General features: G+C 46.1%; 1 protein-coding gene across 4 annotated transcripts in view; it reads right to left on the minus strand.

Moving 5' to 3' along the window:
- Positions 1–1329: 1329 nt before the first annotated feature.
- ebf1a (EBF transcription factor 1a) overlaps positions 1330–15970 on the minus strand; it is a 54684-nt gene continuing 40043 nt past the window's right edge. Inside the window, exons 11-17 of one of the 4 annotated variants that reach the window (XM_068714477.1) lie at positions 13453–13541; positions 10048–10113; positions 9247–9409; positions 7910–8089; positions 5759–5956; positions 5471–5539; positions 1330–4246 (exon numbers count right to left, since the gene is read on the minus strand). In XM_068714477.1, coding sequence (XP_068570578.1) covers positions 5472–5539; positions 5759–5956; positions 7910–8089; positions 9247–9409; positions 10048–10113; positions 13453–13541 — 764 coding nt within the window. In that variant the 3' untranslated portion in view covers positions 1330–4246; position 5471. Of the gene's footprint in view, positions 4250–5470; positions 5540–5758; positions 5957–7909; positions 8090–9246; positions 9410–10047; positions 10114–13452; positions 13542–15970 lie in introns of all 4 variants that reach the window. The other 3 variants (XM_068714478.1, XM_068714480.1, XM_068714479.1) reach the window with 3 other exon arrangements.

Genomic DNA, 15970 nt, shown 5'->3' on the forward strand with positions numbered 1-15970 from the left:
TGCAGGGAGGAGAATGAGAAATGGGAGGAGGAGGAGGAGGAGGAGGAGGAGGAGGAGAGCGAGAGCGAGAGCGAGATGGTGAGGAATATGTGCATTAATATATTTCATTAGGATACTAGTAGCACAGAAGCTCCTGAGAAGCACCTCTATTGATGTGTGAAGGCTCCGTCTTCTGTATCCAGAGGAATAGGCCCGTAGTTCTCCAGGAATAGTGTCCAATGTTATGTCTCCAGAGGCCTGCCGGCTCCAAGCTGCCCTCGGCCTTCCAGTCCTCCTCCCACACTGACCAGTCTATCTGGGCCCGAAAAAAGCTGCTGGAAACAAAGAGCAAAATGGGTCCACCTTTTGTCTGTGTGCACTTATGATTTATGAGTGCGCACGTGTGTTTGAATGTGTGTGTGTGTGTTGCACTGCAAGTCGCATTTGGGGAAAGCGGAATCCCTGGAGCCGCGCGTGGTGCAGCAACATGGCAGCGGTGCTCGGCTCCCTAATCAAAAATATTAGGCTCCAGGACTCATTTTCTCCAGCACTGAGTGTGTAACCTCCATAATTCAATATCCCACCTCTCACTGCTAAACCGTGCACACTACAACCCACTTTGCTGTTTGTCAGCAAACTATCAACTCTGTTATTAGATATGTGGGAGAAAAAGCCCTGTGCAGTTCCAAACCTTTGGGCAATTAAGGAGGCAAACGTACACAAGCACACACGGTGTTTACGAGTTCTTATTTCATCAGTACTTCCAGGTCGTCTCGCCCCCCCCCCCCCCCCCCCCTGCGTTGCGGAAGCCTCCAGTTACCGTGGAGACCCTGGAACACTCTGAGGTCAGCAGAATCCTGGGATCCGTTCTTTTCACAAGCTAATCCAATCGCAGGCCCCTAAATTAGATATGCAAAAAATAAAAAATAAATTAATTTTCTGCTGATGACCAGGTATGCAAATGATGACTCAATTATGGTGGGCTGGTGCGTTCGCAATTAATAACCTCGGAATCATCATTAACTAATATGTTTAGGAGGAAACTTGTCAGGCTAACCATGTTCACCATGCCATCAGTAATGCATTAATGAATTAGATTCATTAGAGAAAAGAGACCAGATGGGGAGGGGCGGTATATGCAGGCCTTTTTTTGACCTGTGGAATTAGTGTTAGCCAGTTCTCCTCTATTCTTAGTCAACCGCCTGACAGCTATTTGGAGATGACATTTTCAATCATAAAAGATCAGAAAGTCTCACTGAATAGAGCGAACCGAAGGTCATGTTTGATGATCGTGTCACAGAAATCCAAAACTTGGCATATTTCAAAATAACAAAATGACAACTGACAAAGTCACAGACAAGAGGTAACTTTAATTCAACATTGTGAGAGTCCAAAAGTTATCTTACAGCTCAGTTTTCATCAAAAACAATAACAATCTATACAGTAGATTTTTTTTCTCCCCTTATATCATAGAGCTGTTCAGTGTATTTGCAGTCAGAGACAAGACAGAGGGAAAAATAGACACCAGCTATTTGGTTTGCATCTTTTTTTTTGTTGTTTGTTACCTAAATACAAAACTTTATCACCCATTACCAATATTCATAATCAGGATGGAACTCTGCTTACAAAGAAGCCATTGTATGACAACAGACCTCTGTAGTTCATTTGAAACAGATACGGTGCGGCCCCTCCCGCCCCGGCCCCGACCAGCACAGGCACACAAGTGCCTGAAAAACACTCGTCTGTCAGCAGGCGCCTCTGTTAAAACGGTCCTTTCTACACACTTAACAAAACCAGGCTCTAGAAAGGAAAAGCAGAGAGAAAAGCCCTATTCTCTGTCCAGCAACAGCTTGAAGACACACGGCAGACACAAAGAAAAAGACTACAGAAATGGCTGAGAGACCAAGGAGCTCCCTTTCATGCTTCCTCCCTTGTTCTTGTTGTGTTTAGCTTGTAATGAAGCTGTAATGTCCGAAGGCTAATACATGGAGAGAAGGACTGAGCGGGATCGACTGTCAGATGCTGGAGTCAGACCTATGGCTCCACGTGTGAGATTCAAATTGTGCCGTGACAGTGCTCGTCTTCACTGTGCGCCCACTTTGTACTACAACGAAAACAGCTCCATGGTGTCACACTGTTGTGATCCTGTGGCTGATGAGAAATATTACCAACATGCAGTTGAAATTATTTCATTAATCGGGAAAAAAAGCTACATAATCGCTACAAAAAAAAGAAATAAAGTGTTTCTGTGAACACTAAAGTGCAACGAGCACAGCTGAGACAGGCCTCTCAGCGTCGACTGTCCTTCAAAGCGTGCCATTGCTGTAGTATTATAGTACATTGGGGTGTGTGTGTGATCGTTGAATTATGGCTCTTTGTATTCTTGTCTGGCTTCACCACCAAACACAGCGGGTTTGTGCTTTGTCCCCAAGTTCCCATGAATTCCTCTGTGGCAATAGACAATTGTGGTGAGGGTAGAAAACTGTACACGTGATTGAATGAAGAATGGGTTTGCATTGTTAAGGCATCTAGACTGCTGGTAAAGATTACAGTGACAGAAAAAAAGAAAGAGTATATAGATACAGTATGTAAGCAGGCATAAATAACGTAGGAAAAGAAAGAACAGAGGGGGGGGAAGTGGAACTCAAGGAAAGAAAAAACACAGAGCAATTTCTTAGTTCTCTTGCTTTCCACACACACAAAAAAGAAAGTGTCACTCAAGAGAAGAACCCATGCATATTATCAGTTCAAGAACAGTATCAATCTGAAAGCCTCAGAGCTCAAACAAAAAGATATAGATTTACAGTATATATTAATGTGTGTATATATTCTTAAAAAATCTACTTCAACCAAATACTCTGAATAAGATGCTACTTTTTCGCCATACAACAAACATTTTCATAAGGAAAAAAAAACGGAAGTCTTTTATTAACTTACAAATAATACAAAAATAGACAATGGCATGTTTTTGAATCAACAACTTAAAGCATGGTATACCAATGCAAAACAGTCAACATACAAAACAAACAAAAAAAGATTAAAAAAAAGAAGTCACATTTAAATAGTGGGAGACAACAGTAAATAATGAAACAAAACACTGTGAAATATGTTCACTTACTGTATTAAACTTACACAACACAACTAAACGAGGGTGAGAGGAAATGTACAAATACAAGGGATAAATACATTATTTATAGGATATTTTACAGAATCCCCTTTTTTGTATCCAAATCCATGTTTGTCATGTTTAGCAGATGAGATATTGACAACACACAGTAAATCTATCTTCTGTACTGAGAAGCTGCCTTAAGACATTTAATGTTTACATTTCAAACTATAGCTATTGCAAAAAGAAAAGAACCGTCAAATGAAAAATTCAACTTTTTTTTATGTACAAAAATATATCACGCATTTATTCTAATTTGATATTTGCTAGACTCCTTCAGTACAGTGCTGGCTGGACGCACACATCCTCAGGCTTTTCAAGTCTCCACTAAAATCTCCGACAAAAAGTCAATTTTGGCTAAATCATCACCTTTTCTTCACATGACAAGCGGAAAAGCATATTGCAAACAGCTCAATCCTCACAGTTTTATTAAAATTCAAACCAACAAACCAAACGGGGGGGAAAAAGAAAGGCATGTTTTTTGAAAGTTGAGGGTTGACTTTCTCTATTTCTTTGTTTTTTGTGTGTTGTTGACCTTCGTTCCATTTGGCCAGTGTGTTGTTATGTGGCTTTAGTGAGCAGGCTGAGCTAAGGAAAGCATCCTCTATTGTGACAGAGGTTACGTAAACTTCATGGCCAAACCAACACTTCACTGTTGTTTGTGCGAGTTATGGATTGCAAGATGGCGTGGGACCTCCAGTAATCAAACCCAAACCTTACAGGCATAAACATAAAGATAAATAAATGCTCTTTTCATGAGGTCAGTGTCACACTGTGGGTAATCTATTAGTCTTTATACACTCCATCCAACGCGGTGTCAGAGAAGCTACACTAATTCAACCAAGAGGGAAATAACATCACAAAGGTTTGTATTGTTCCTTTTTTTTTTTTCTTCTCCTCCCCTATCCCTTCAAATGAAATCCCAATGGAAAGGCCTGAGTTTAACAGAGTCCTGCGTCTTATCTTGACTTCCTTCAGTTCAGCTCCGGAGCACAACAGAGACTCGCCAGACTCTGCTACTGTGTCTTTTCCTCTCAACATTCCCAAATCTCCAGCTATCCCAGATCCTCTACATGGGTGGAACGATCATCCCGGGAATCGCTGCTTTGTGGGAAAAAGAGTGGGAGGGGGGGGGTAAAGAAAGAAAAAAAAGAGAGAGAGAGAGAGGTCAGTCATGTGATTGCTGGGTTTCATCTGTCATCACAACAGTCACATAACAGAAATGTGCTCCAGCATCTGGCGAACAAAGACGACTCTCCCTCATTATCTCTTCATTCCGAGGGCCCCCAAAATCAAAACATTTTTCTCCGCTGCGCCGCTAACTTGGCGCGCACCGACGGCATCATTCAACTTTTCACAGGCTTTCTGAATAGCTTCATGCGAGAGCTGCCACTGTTAATTGTTAGCAGTTGCATTGTGTAAGCCCATTGTGCACTGTGGAGCATGATTCAAACATGAGTGAGAGAGATAGTGAGAGAGAGAAAGAGAGAGAGAGAGAGAGAGAGAGAGAGGCGCAGTGACGTGGGATGACAGAGGTGATGAAATTACGCTCGACACGTAAACATGGAAGTGGAAGCCATGAGCTTTACCTTCTTATATCATGCTCTCTCTTCAACTCACTCCAACATGTTCACCACCTTACTCCCACCTCCCCCTCACCCCTTTCCCTTCCCCTCCCATTTTTACACAGAAGCCATCACAGGGAGGAATTTTTCATATAACATATTGGCTCCCTATTGATTCCCCTCTCTCTTCAATCCACTAATTCCCTGGTTATTTCCTAAGTGTCTCCTGCTCGTTGGGATTAACAGCATGGTGAGTGTGTGTGTGTGTGTCAGCGTGTGTGTGTGTGTCAGTGTGATCAGTGCACAGTGGCCAATGGCCCTTTGGGTCACCGTGGTCAGCGCTCATCAACGCCGACAGAGGAAGTGAGGAAGTGCTTAGCTTGGGGCTCTGATAAAGATTCCCATCCATCATTTCTCTCTCTCAGGATCTCAACACCATACAACATCCTGCCTAGACGAACAGACCCTGCGCTGCGTTCGATGGAAATGGGAGAACAGAGTGACCTGTGGTGGCATAACAACCCCCCCACCCCTCCCCCACGCCCCCTACGGAGACACCCATCGGAGCACAGGCAGGAAGCAGGAAGTGAAAACAGGAAATGGAACACATGTGGCGTGGCATGCTGTCTCTCTGACGAGCCAAGAGTGACAAATAAAAAAAAGAAGAAGTAAGGGCAGGGCAGGATGAGCCGGTGGCGCAAACGAGCGGTGTGGGATAGTGCGGCATGGAGAGAAACAGAGGAGGAGAAAATGAACGTACTTCAGGAGAAGGCCAGGCCCTGCAGAGAGTTGTTTGATGAGTACTTGCTAGAGTCCACAAAAGACTGATCTACAGTGAGGAAGGAGAGTGGAGGGGTTCAAGGAGGGTAAGGAAAGGAAAAACAGGGAGTGAGGAAGGGGGAAGATAAGGAAAATCGGAGGAGAAGTGGGAGTACAAGTGAGAAATCGTTATCATAAGGAGGTGTAGAAGAGCAGGATTAAAGCTTGATGAAGAGGCATAAAGAGAAAAACAGTGGCTCTGAATTCATTATGCGGTTCACCAGCTTACCTTGCAGGCTGTTACCATTAGCGCTGTTGCACGTGGGCGGAGGGGAGTTCTGGGGTCGCACGACGGGGGCAAAGGCGCTCTTCTGCTTGACGGCGGCGGACACCATGTTGGCCGGGGAGAAGGAGAAGATGCCGGAGGAGCTGCTGCAGTTGGACGGCAGGCTGGTCGACGAGGCCATGGTGGGGCTTGAGGGGACGACTGAGAGAAGAGAGACGGGTGGGAAAGGAGGGGTTAAGGGGGGGTCATAGGGAGCACGTCAGGGAAGAGGGACAGGGAGGAAAGATGATGATGGAGAGGGGAGAGACGAGGTTAGAGAGAGGGCCGAGGGCAAAGGACAGGCAGACGGGACGAACAGAAAGGGACTGGTCAATGGATGATGGCGGGGGGGATGATATTTTGGACTCAGATCAACTGGCTCAGATATTGTTTGTTGTTAAGCAACCACCTGGCAAAGAGATATTCCATAGCTAAGACAAAAAAAATTGTTTAGGTGGAAACTTGCACCAAAAGCAACCCGAAGCACTTTCCCCCTCTGATCAGTCTGTTTTGATGACTCATCGCGTTCATCGCGTTGCTCAAGGGATGCAACGGCTTGATGAGCATGTCCTCGCTAGCTCGGGGTGCTGTTCACGTAATATGTTTTTCGGGGCAAGCAAGGCTCTCCCAGACCACCTTCATCACAGATAATCATGCAAGAGATTTTACTTAAGACCCAGAGCTAAATCCAACACATGAGCTGATAACATCTGTTTAACAATAATCCCTGCTTCTTTGTGTTTTCACTGCTATCTCATTCATTGCATCTGTGCCTTTGCGACATATTTCTTCCACAAAGTCACAGGGCGAGCTAATGTAGCTAGCTAGTTCATTTAAAAAAAAAAAAATGTATTTAGGAGGGGGGAAAAATGCCATACTAGCTACAAGTTTGCCAACAGTACAGTGCAAAAACAATTTCATCATCCCCGTTGCAAACGAGACAATAAGTTTATTTTTGTTGATATGTATTATACAGACTATTGACTGTAAACCATGTTGTTGTTGTGGAGAAGTTAATACTCCGACAGAAACATTAACTAAATGGTAATTTGCTCCATTTTGGATTATCCGGCTATCTAACCCTAACCACTCATAGTTCAGTCAAGACGGCTTGCATTTTTTCAGGCAAATTCAAGGGTCAAAGTTCAACAAAAGTTGAGGCTTTACATTTGTTAAAGTCACATCACTAGAACTCTGGATTACATTTTGTGAAGATTTACCACATAAGACAGCTCAGTATTTTGAAATAAAGCTTCAAGCTGAATTTTTGTGAATTAGGCTTTATACATAATAGCTGTTAGCTGGATTTTGGCAGGAGACTCTTCCACAGAGAAAAATGACCAGTAGGTTATCTCCGCAACCCAAATCCAGTCTCCCTCTGACATCATCCCATCCATCCTCCTGGGTTTGTCTTTTGTCTGCTAATACACTAAGAGCATTTTCCCCCTCAGTGATTTTACAATCAACCGAGTCGTATTTCACCTGCCCTCTGATATCTGCTTCTGCCTTTATTGTTGTTATTATCCAACACTTAGCTTTTATGGCCTATCCTGACAAATCCTCGCAATAAAGTCATAATCCATTTATGAAGGGGCCTAACTAATCAATTAATGAAAATTGGACCTACAAAGGCAGGCCGAGGGGCCATTGATTGAAAGTGTCTGTGTGGGGCCGATGAGCCTGTTAAAATACTTGTTAACACCCAGGAATCAAAGAGCTGAAATGGAATTGCTTCTCTAGCAATTAGTTTATTGATTTAATCAAGGGTCTTTAATGTAGAGGGTGAATGTGTGTGTGTGTGTGTGAACAGAGGTAGTGGTGTGGTGTGGTGTGGTGTGGTGTGGTGGGGGGGGGGGGGTGCTAGGTGATCTGCTCCCCTGGCCAATAAAGTGGGGATTTGCGTTTGACTCTGTTCTTAAAGAAACAGATGAGCCAGCTGAACTGCATGACTTTTCCCTTGTGTGTCACTCCTTATTTCCACTTCCCTCTCTCAGTTGCTGTCAAATGCGCATTCTTTTATGTTCAAAAGGCTCCGACTCAATCTTTTCGCTTCCCACCCCTTGATTTTGTCATTCCCTCTTTGTTTCAGGTCTAGGATGAGGTGTGTTTACTCACTAGCATAGGGCGAGTTGCCGGCAGATCCATTGAGGAAGTTGGGCGAGGTGCCCAAGGTTGCCATGCCAGAGTTAGCGTAGCCGTTCATGCTAGTGGAGACAGAGCTGTAGCCACTCTGCTGGGGAGTTGAGCTGGGGACATAACCATGAGGGGACACGCTGCTTGTATTCCTACTAAAACCTAGGGACAGTGAAAGAAAGGGAGACAGAGAGAGAATAGGTGTTAGGGGTATAGCAGATGGCAGACAAAACAAAACGAGAACGCGCAACGCTGCCAAATACTCTTTTCCCCACACAGCTAATGGACATAGCAATACAAGCCAAAAGAAATTCTCGAAAACTCTTAGACAGCATATGGCCGAGCGAGGAAAGCAATGAACAGAGTGGAGGAAGAGTGATATGGGAGGGAACTCTCTGCAATCCAACTACTAAAACAAGAGGCCTTTAACCTTACTGGCTCCTCTCCAAAATTAGATCAATTGATAAGGCAATTAACACTAAAAGGCCTCTGCAGCTCTCCCGTAATTTATAAAGAATGAAGCCAGTGTTCCTGACAGGACCTTTATTTCCTTTATGCTTTACAGGGCAGCGAACAGAAAGGGGACAAGATGGAAAGGAGACTATAAATATACACCTCAGTTCCAATGCGCTGACACTGGAGAAAAAAAGAAGAAAAAAAAAAAAACAGCTGGAATTGAACATCAGGAATTTTCTGCTCTCTAGTGCAACGAGGGCTGCACTTCTCTACCGTAGAAGCCTCCTTCTTCATAATTAGGTCCCACCAATTCCCATTCCTCATCTGTTACGAGTTCGAAACTGCAGGCCAGAAGTCTCACAGCTGATATCTGTTGTTTTCTTCACATCTGAGCATGTTACCAGATGAAGATGAAGGACAGAGGAAGCTCATTGGAAGTATTGAGACATATCCAGAGGCTGGTCCATCCGCTCTCCTCTCCTTCCCCTGATACATGTGATGAATCACCACTGACTGCGCCCGCATCTCTCTCTGTCAGACAGGGGCCGACCCCAGTCTAATATACACACCCCTAGGACCCACTCATATTTCTCCATCGTACTCCATCCACAGCTCTCTTTTTCTCCATTCTTCACTCTCTCACCCTCGTTCTTTCCGCGCCTTCTCTGTTTCTTACAGCCTCCTCCTCTTGTCCTCCTTTTTCAGCATCTTCCTTGTTTGTTCACACTCTTAAATCATATCTGAATTTCCCACATGAAAAATAAAATCTCCCTATCGCAAAAAAAACCCCGATTAAATAAATAAACCGCCACCACATTTCCCATGATAATAGACTTTAATTGTTTCCTGTTGACTTTGCTCACCCTGATTGGCCGTCTGTGCCACCTCTGACCCAGTGAAGGAGTTTACGGCCATCATGCCAGCATGGACGGAGCCGCTGCCAAGGCCGGATAGCTGGTTGTGCCCTCGCGGCACTGTTGTGTAGAGGGCCTCTGCGATATCTGCTGCTCGTTTCAGAATCATCTCCTAACAATGAGAGAGAGAAAAAAAAAAGCTGTGGTCAGCAACAGAGGCAGCAGAGAAGAGAAGAGAAGAGAAGAGAAGAGAAGAGAAGAGAAGAGAAGAGAAGAGAAGAGAAAATACGCCCTTTGATGCAGGCTTTACGGTCTCACAAGAATACTAGATCTCCACTTGAGATATTGCGCATGTAAACCTAGAAGGCTGAGGGTTTTTTATCAGTGGTCACTGGGAGTGGTGGGATTGGTTCCAGTAAATGGATGAAATGCCTAATTAACAGACTCATCAAATCTTCAGCCTGCCTCTTCCTTCCATTCTTAATCCCACTTCTCCTCCTCCTCATCTGCTTCTGTTCTCTCCCTATTCTCCTCTCCTCCCTCTATATTCAGCTGTTATTATACATCTCCTTTTCCACCTCAACATATGAGCTGGTAGGAGCATTAACTTATACCTATGTGTGTGTGTGTGTGTGTGTGTGTGTGTGTGTGTGTGTGTGTGTCTGCTGGTGCCAGAGCGTGCATGAACTCAGCAGGGGGCTGCCGGGCCAGCGGAGACGCCGCCTTTGATGCTGCGTACGGTCCGAAACCACAAACATAATTTGAGGAAAAGATATTGATGTTTGTGTTCGTGCTGGTGTGAGTGTTTACCTGGTTATTGTGAGGCATCCCGTACAAGGCCTCCACCAGGTCTGCTGCTCTCTTTAAGATCACCTCCTACAATCAAGAGCAGAAAGAGGAAGGGGATTGATCACGAGTGCAACGGCTCAAAAGAGTTCAGTCACTTTTATTACATTTCACGTCTTAGGTTATGCTGTGAATGCAGAACAGAGAGTGCAAGGGAGGAAGAAGGCAGACAGAGGAAGAGAAATGGGCCTGTCCCGGCACTTTGTTACTAGCCGGGCAGTTTGGGAGAGCAGAGGTAAGATACTGTTATCTGTGAATAAAACATGAGCCTGTATCTCTCTATCAGTCAGCTGTCTTCTACGTCGTCTTCTCCTCCCTACTGTCAACCGCCGAATCATGAATCTACTACACACGATCACACATCAATCTCATTTAACACAACATATCATCAGGTTGACGGCCGTACAAGTCCCCTCGTCAGCGGGGGTGCGCCCGTCTCCTGCCCTGAATTAACCCTGGTAATGATCCGAGTGAATAGCCCCGCATCCACTTTGTGTGATAAATGTCGAACATCATTGCTCAGGTGAAAACCGCAGAGTGGTATTTCCCACATCAAACATTTATCCTTCCGTAGTATTTGCTGTTCCTCTGCGCTCATTTTCTACCGCTTACCCTCCTTTCTCTCCTCTCCCTGTCTCTATTCTTTTCCCTCCCTGAGTGTATGAGTGTGTGGCTCCAGGCAGTCGTTATGTGTGTGTGTGTGTGTGTGTGTGTGTGTGATGTAGACACCTACAGCCCTACGAAACCCTTTTTAAAAGTTAATGTGCCGGGGCCAGGATATATGCTGGAGGCGCGACAACCAGAAAATTGCAGCCCCCTCCCCTTCAACCTTCTCCTCGTTTCTTTCTCTCCCTCCCGCTCTTCCACTCGCGCACACACACGCTGTGCGCTATACCCTCCTGAGTGTATCCCTCGCTGTGAACAAGCCCCGGAGCATGTGTGCTCTCTGTTCCGTGACACACCGCCTTTCAATCAGACCTCATATCACACACACACACACGGGCGTAAACGCACACTCAGCCACGCACATGTGGAGGCTGTCGAGCACGCCCAGGACATGACGAGAGGGTCAGCAAAGCAATAAAGATTGTAGAGCGCTGTCCGAGGTGCTAAATTCACTCAATAATGGGAGCGCTGCCTCTGTGTTAACCTCCCATTACTAGCACTATCTGGGGGAGGCAGAGAAGGAGGCGGGGGGAGGAGGGGTGGGGGACGCAAAGAGGGGAGACCAGAGAGGAGGCCTGCTCTGTTTGATTGAGAGATGTAGAGGCCCTAGGAAGGTAAGTGGTTCTTTAGTATGTATGCGCCGCTCCTCGCTTCCTTCTCTCTGCTTTTCCTCGACGCCCCATGCCTCCCAGGGATTGCCAGATAGGTAGATGGATGGATGAAGGGAGGGAGGGGAGAGGGGGACGGAGGAGGTGGAAGAGAGGGAGGAGGAGGGGAAATGAGGGAAGTGTGGGGCATTAGGACACAAACAGATCCGCAGCTGGAGTGTAACGATGTTCGGGGAGGACACGTGAAACCTCAGTCGCTCCATCTAAAAAATGTTTTTTTTTTGCTTCTGTTTTTCAGACCTTCTGTCTGTCCGTGCATCTCTGTCTGTAATCTCCTCCTGCACTCTCTCTTCACCTGCGTCTCCAAACTACCTTCTCTCTCGTCTCTCTTCCCCATTCTCTCTATTAATCACTCTCTCGTGGTCCTGTGCCCTGTCTGTACCTATCAGTCTCTCGTTAGCAAAGGGATCTGTCCAGCGGCTAAACGCGATTAGGCAGCGCTCCAGAGTCGTTCTGATAAACAGATAAATGTGGTTAGCGCCGCGCTGCCTCCCTAGCTCTGCCGCTGTAAGGGGAGACCATTTCCTGGGCGCAGGGTCTCTTCCAGTAAAGTCAGGCCCACAGAGACGTCAACAGGAAGGGGAACCTGATCCAGAGCAGAGCCATGGCCTCGTCTGGCGGGAGCGGTCACTCATTAGCCGGCCCCAGACCCCCAGCTCCACCACAGCCTGAGCTAAACACCCCGCAGTCTGGCTGCATCTGAGCTGCGTACTCACTCTGACTGCCTGGCTATTAGCTACAGCGCAGTATGGGGGCTGTGTTCAGCTGGACACTGGATCATTACCACAACATACAGAGATAGAACAGGCATTGGCAGATATCCCGCTTGTTCTCCGCTCAATGTGTGTTTGTGCTCATTAAGAGCCGCCTCGAAAAAAAGGTGCCACTAGAACAGAATGCATTACATTCCCAATCAATTTCATCTCGATTAAAAATTGACTGAAGAACAGCCACAAAGAGGCATTTACCAAGGTGACCACGAATGGACATTTGTAGCACAAGAAGTTGCCAGTGGATGCCTCCTCTCCTGCCCCCCCCCCCCCCCCCCCCCCTCTGATGATTGAGGCCAACAGTTGAGAGAAGTGCGGTCAACAAACTGTTATTGCCTCAATAAAGGCACCAATCAATAGAGCTGAAATGAACAACCGGGCTTGCCAGCTACCGCTGTTCATTTAGAAGAGAAAGAGACACCATGGAGCGATGGAGGAAGAGGAGGAGAGGAGAAGAGACAGATGGATACAAAGATATTTAGAGGGATACAGGGGGGTTGATAGGCTAAAGACTAGAACTCGCTAGGAGAAGTCTTGTATCCACCAGACATGACACACAGCGAGGACAAGTGATTTCTCTATCTTCCTTCTGCATCTACCTGAGCTCTCCATCTCTGCCTCATGGTGACTTCCCTCCACTGAGAGTGTGTGTGTGTGTGTGCATGTACAGCCACAAAGAAGTGTGTGTGTGCATTTCTAAGTGTGTGTGTGTGTGTGTGTGTGTATGTGTGTGCTGGAAGTAATAAAGTCCACCCGGGGTTGACTTCGATCCACTGACCCAGCAGGAGGTAAGACTGGACAGCTATGATGGATCACCTAACCTGCTTCTGCCTCTCTCTTCGTCTCTCTCCCCTCTACCTCCTTTCCTCCCTCTCTCCCTCTTTTCCTCCCCCCATCCATCCTTTTCCTCTCCCACTTTGCCAGTCTAAATGACCTTATACTCAGTGGAAGGATGAATAGAGTTGCTTGTGTGCGTTTCGCTGCGCAAATAAAGTGTTTGTTTGAGCAGAAAATGACCATGAACGTATGATAAAATGTTAATGTGCATAAGGCGTCACGCATGTATGGCTTACTGTCTATACAGCACACAGTCATTCCTCTGTGTGTGAGGTCATGCTGCCCTTGTGCCATGTCTATCCATACATGCTATGAAACTGTAGTAGTTGTCAATACGTATCGGTTAAACCAAGACAAATTCCTCGAAAATAATTGCGCATGGCAACCTGCATGAGCACAGACACATGAGAGGAGAGGAGCTGCTGTACCTTGGGTAATCTCTCCTGGTCTCCGGGGTGTCTGGGGATGACCTTCTGCAACCTCTGGAAGCCGTAGTCTATGGTTGGCTCATTCAGCGCTAAGCACAAACAGAAAGAGAAAAATAACTTTTAATGCTTGATCCTTAATGATGAAAACACCTACTGTTCGACAGCAACCGAGAGGTGCAGCAGGAGGAGCGAGTCTACGGTAGAAATGACTGAATTAAGCACAGTTTTACACAAGTATTTCAACATGAAACTAAACACGCCGAAAATGTGGGTGTTCTCTATTAAGTCTGGTGTGTGTCTTTGTTTGCCTGTGATGTAATGAATCTCTCTTTGTCGCCTGCTTTGGTGGTTAATAAAAAGACTGTCAGGAATCAGGCAGAGTGTGTGTGTGTGTGTGTGTGTGTGCATGTGTGTGTGTGTGTGTGTGTGTCCTGTGGTCTTGCGTTGATCAGTACTAATATAAGCAATTACAGAAACTGGTTCCAATATAACAAAGGCTTGATCGCTCCGGGGAACAAGCTAAGCACACACACACACACACACACACACACACACACATACACATAAAAACAGTCGCAAACACATACACACACACACACACACACACACACACACACACACACATACACATACAAACACACACAGAGTCAGATCATCCAGGCAGCAGGGAGAAAGCACTCTCTCTGCATGCTGTGGTCGTGCTACGGTAATTGAATATGAGAAGATTTACCATGAATATTTAAACATTAGAATAAATACAATGAAGATCTGAGGCTTATAGTACAAACACTTCAGAGGAGGATTGTTGGATAAGTGCTCTCTCCACATAATTCATTCCTAATGTACTCTCTCTCTCTCTCTCTCTCTCCTGTCCCTTTGTGAATTGCCTGAGGAGTCAATGCACATACATGGATAACAGCCTTGCCTTCTTTTTCTGGGCTATACAGCCGATAAGATGCTGCTTCTGTACAGAGTTTGTGGCTTCAACATGTGTGTTTGCACTTCAATGCGTGTAAAAATCGGAAAGGAAGGGAGCCATTGTGCGTGTAGACTGCCTGCATGTGTCTGTGCCGTCCGTCTGTTTCCCCTGTGGGTCGCAGCTTGGACGTTTCCTGAGGGCTGATGCCCTGCTCGCCTCACATCTGAGCAGCCAGGCTGACTAGGCGGCCCCCAGAAAAAAAGGCCCCTAGAGGCTATGAGTACAAGCTGTCCTGCTGGACCTCTAGTGACTTCACCATGGCTCCTCCTGAGCCGCTCGCTCGAAACACACAGACCAAAAGAGAGCAAAGGAGAGAGGATCGGTGGTGCTCTGTTTTGGCAACACAGACACATTTGGACAGCTCTCCCAGCGGACCGTTCCAGTAATCCATAAGAGTGAAAGAAAGGAAAGGTGAATAGCTAGAAGCAAAGACACAACAGAGGGGAAAAAGTAGAGGCGCCAGAGGCAGGCTCAACTTCTGAAGAATGACACGCATTACAGGCCAGCTGGTCCGCTGATAAAATAAGCCAAAACAATGAGATGATCACATGCAACAAATAAAGTATGAATTATTTCTGAGGACAAATATTTGACATTACTTCCCTATTCTCTGATCTCGCTAAAGCCTTAAGGAGGATTTGCCCTGGATTAGGCCCGCAGTCTGAGGAGGGGATTGTTCCCGACAACATCCTCTCTTTCGTCTCAAAGGCTTTTGTTTTTATGATGAATTTTTTATCAGTTCTCCACAATGTGCCAAATGAGCCACGAGTGAACAATAGCATAAAAACCCCAAGACGTACACAGATACCCCCTATTACAAATAAAGAGACAATTTTGGTAATTGACAGAGGAAGTGATATTGTCTCTGCTCATTTTCAAGGACCATAAACCAGAGTTTGTGGGGGACAATGCGCACCACTAACTACCTGGCTGTGTCTCTTTGGGGATTATCTTGGCATTTTATACTCTTATATCTCTGCTCAATACCTCACATTTCCCAACTGGAATTAGCACTGGAAGAAAAATAACCTCTCCTGCCTCGAAAGAGGAGTGTCGTGCCGGTACGCTCCAGGATTCAAAGCACACTCTCCTATACAGGTATATTTATAATCCTTAGCTGTCGCTCTCCAGAAGAGCAAATCAAAGCCAGTAAAACATAACTGCCATAAATAAATGAATAGATGAGCAACAGCCCTGGACTGAAGGGATTCACCTAGCAATCACCCACATCAGATCAGATCAATGCTCATGGAAATTTCATGAAGCCTAGAATCCACACCGCTTCATATTTCACTATAATAACCCACAGAGCCGCAGGGGGAGTGTGTATGAAGGGGTGAGGGGGGGAGGAGGAGGAGAGGAGGCGAGGGTGGAGGGGTGTTGGACGTATGAGCTTCGGGGGAGGAATAACGGGGGGGGGGGGGTGTTGGGGTGCAAAGAGTAGGAGGTGGTTGGGGGGGAATTGAGAGGTCAGCACGGTGGAGTCGTCCTGGAAACCCAAGGGAGGAGGAGGGGAAACTACAGTAAGTGTCCAGTCGC

Source organism: Cebidichthys violaceus, unplaced genomic scaffold (genome assembly GCF_023349555.1).
Source record: "Cebidichthys violaceus isolate CVI_PGR_0920_01 unplaced genomic scaffold, fCebVio1.0.p SCAF_2, whole genome shotgun sequence".
Lineage (NCBI taxonomy): Eukaryota > Metazoa > Chordata > Actinopteri > Perciformes > Stichaeidae > Cebidichthys > Cebidichthys violaceus.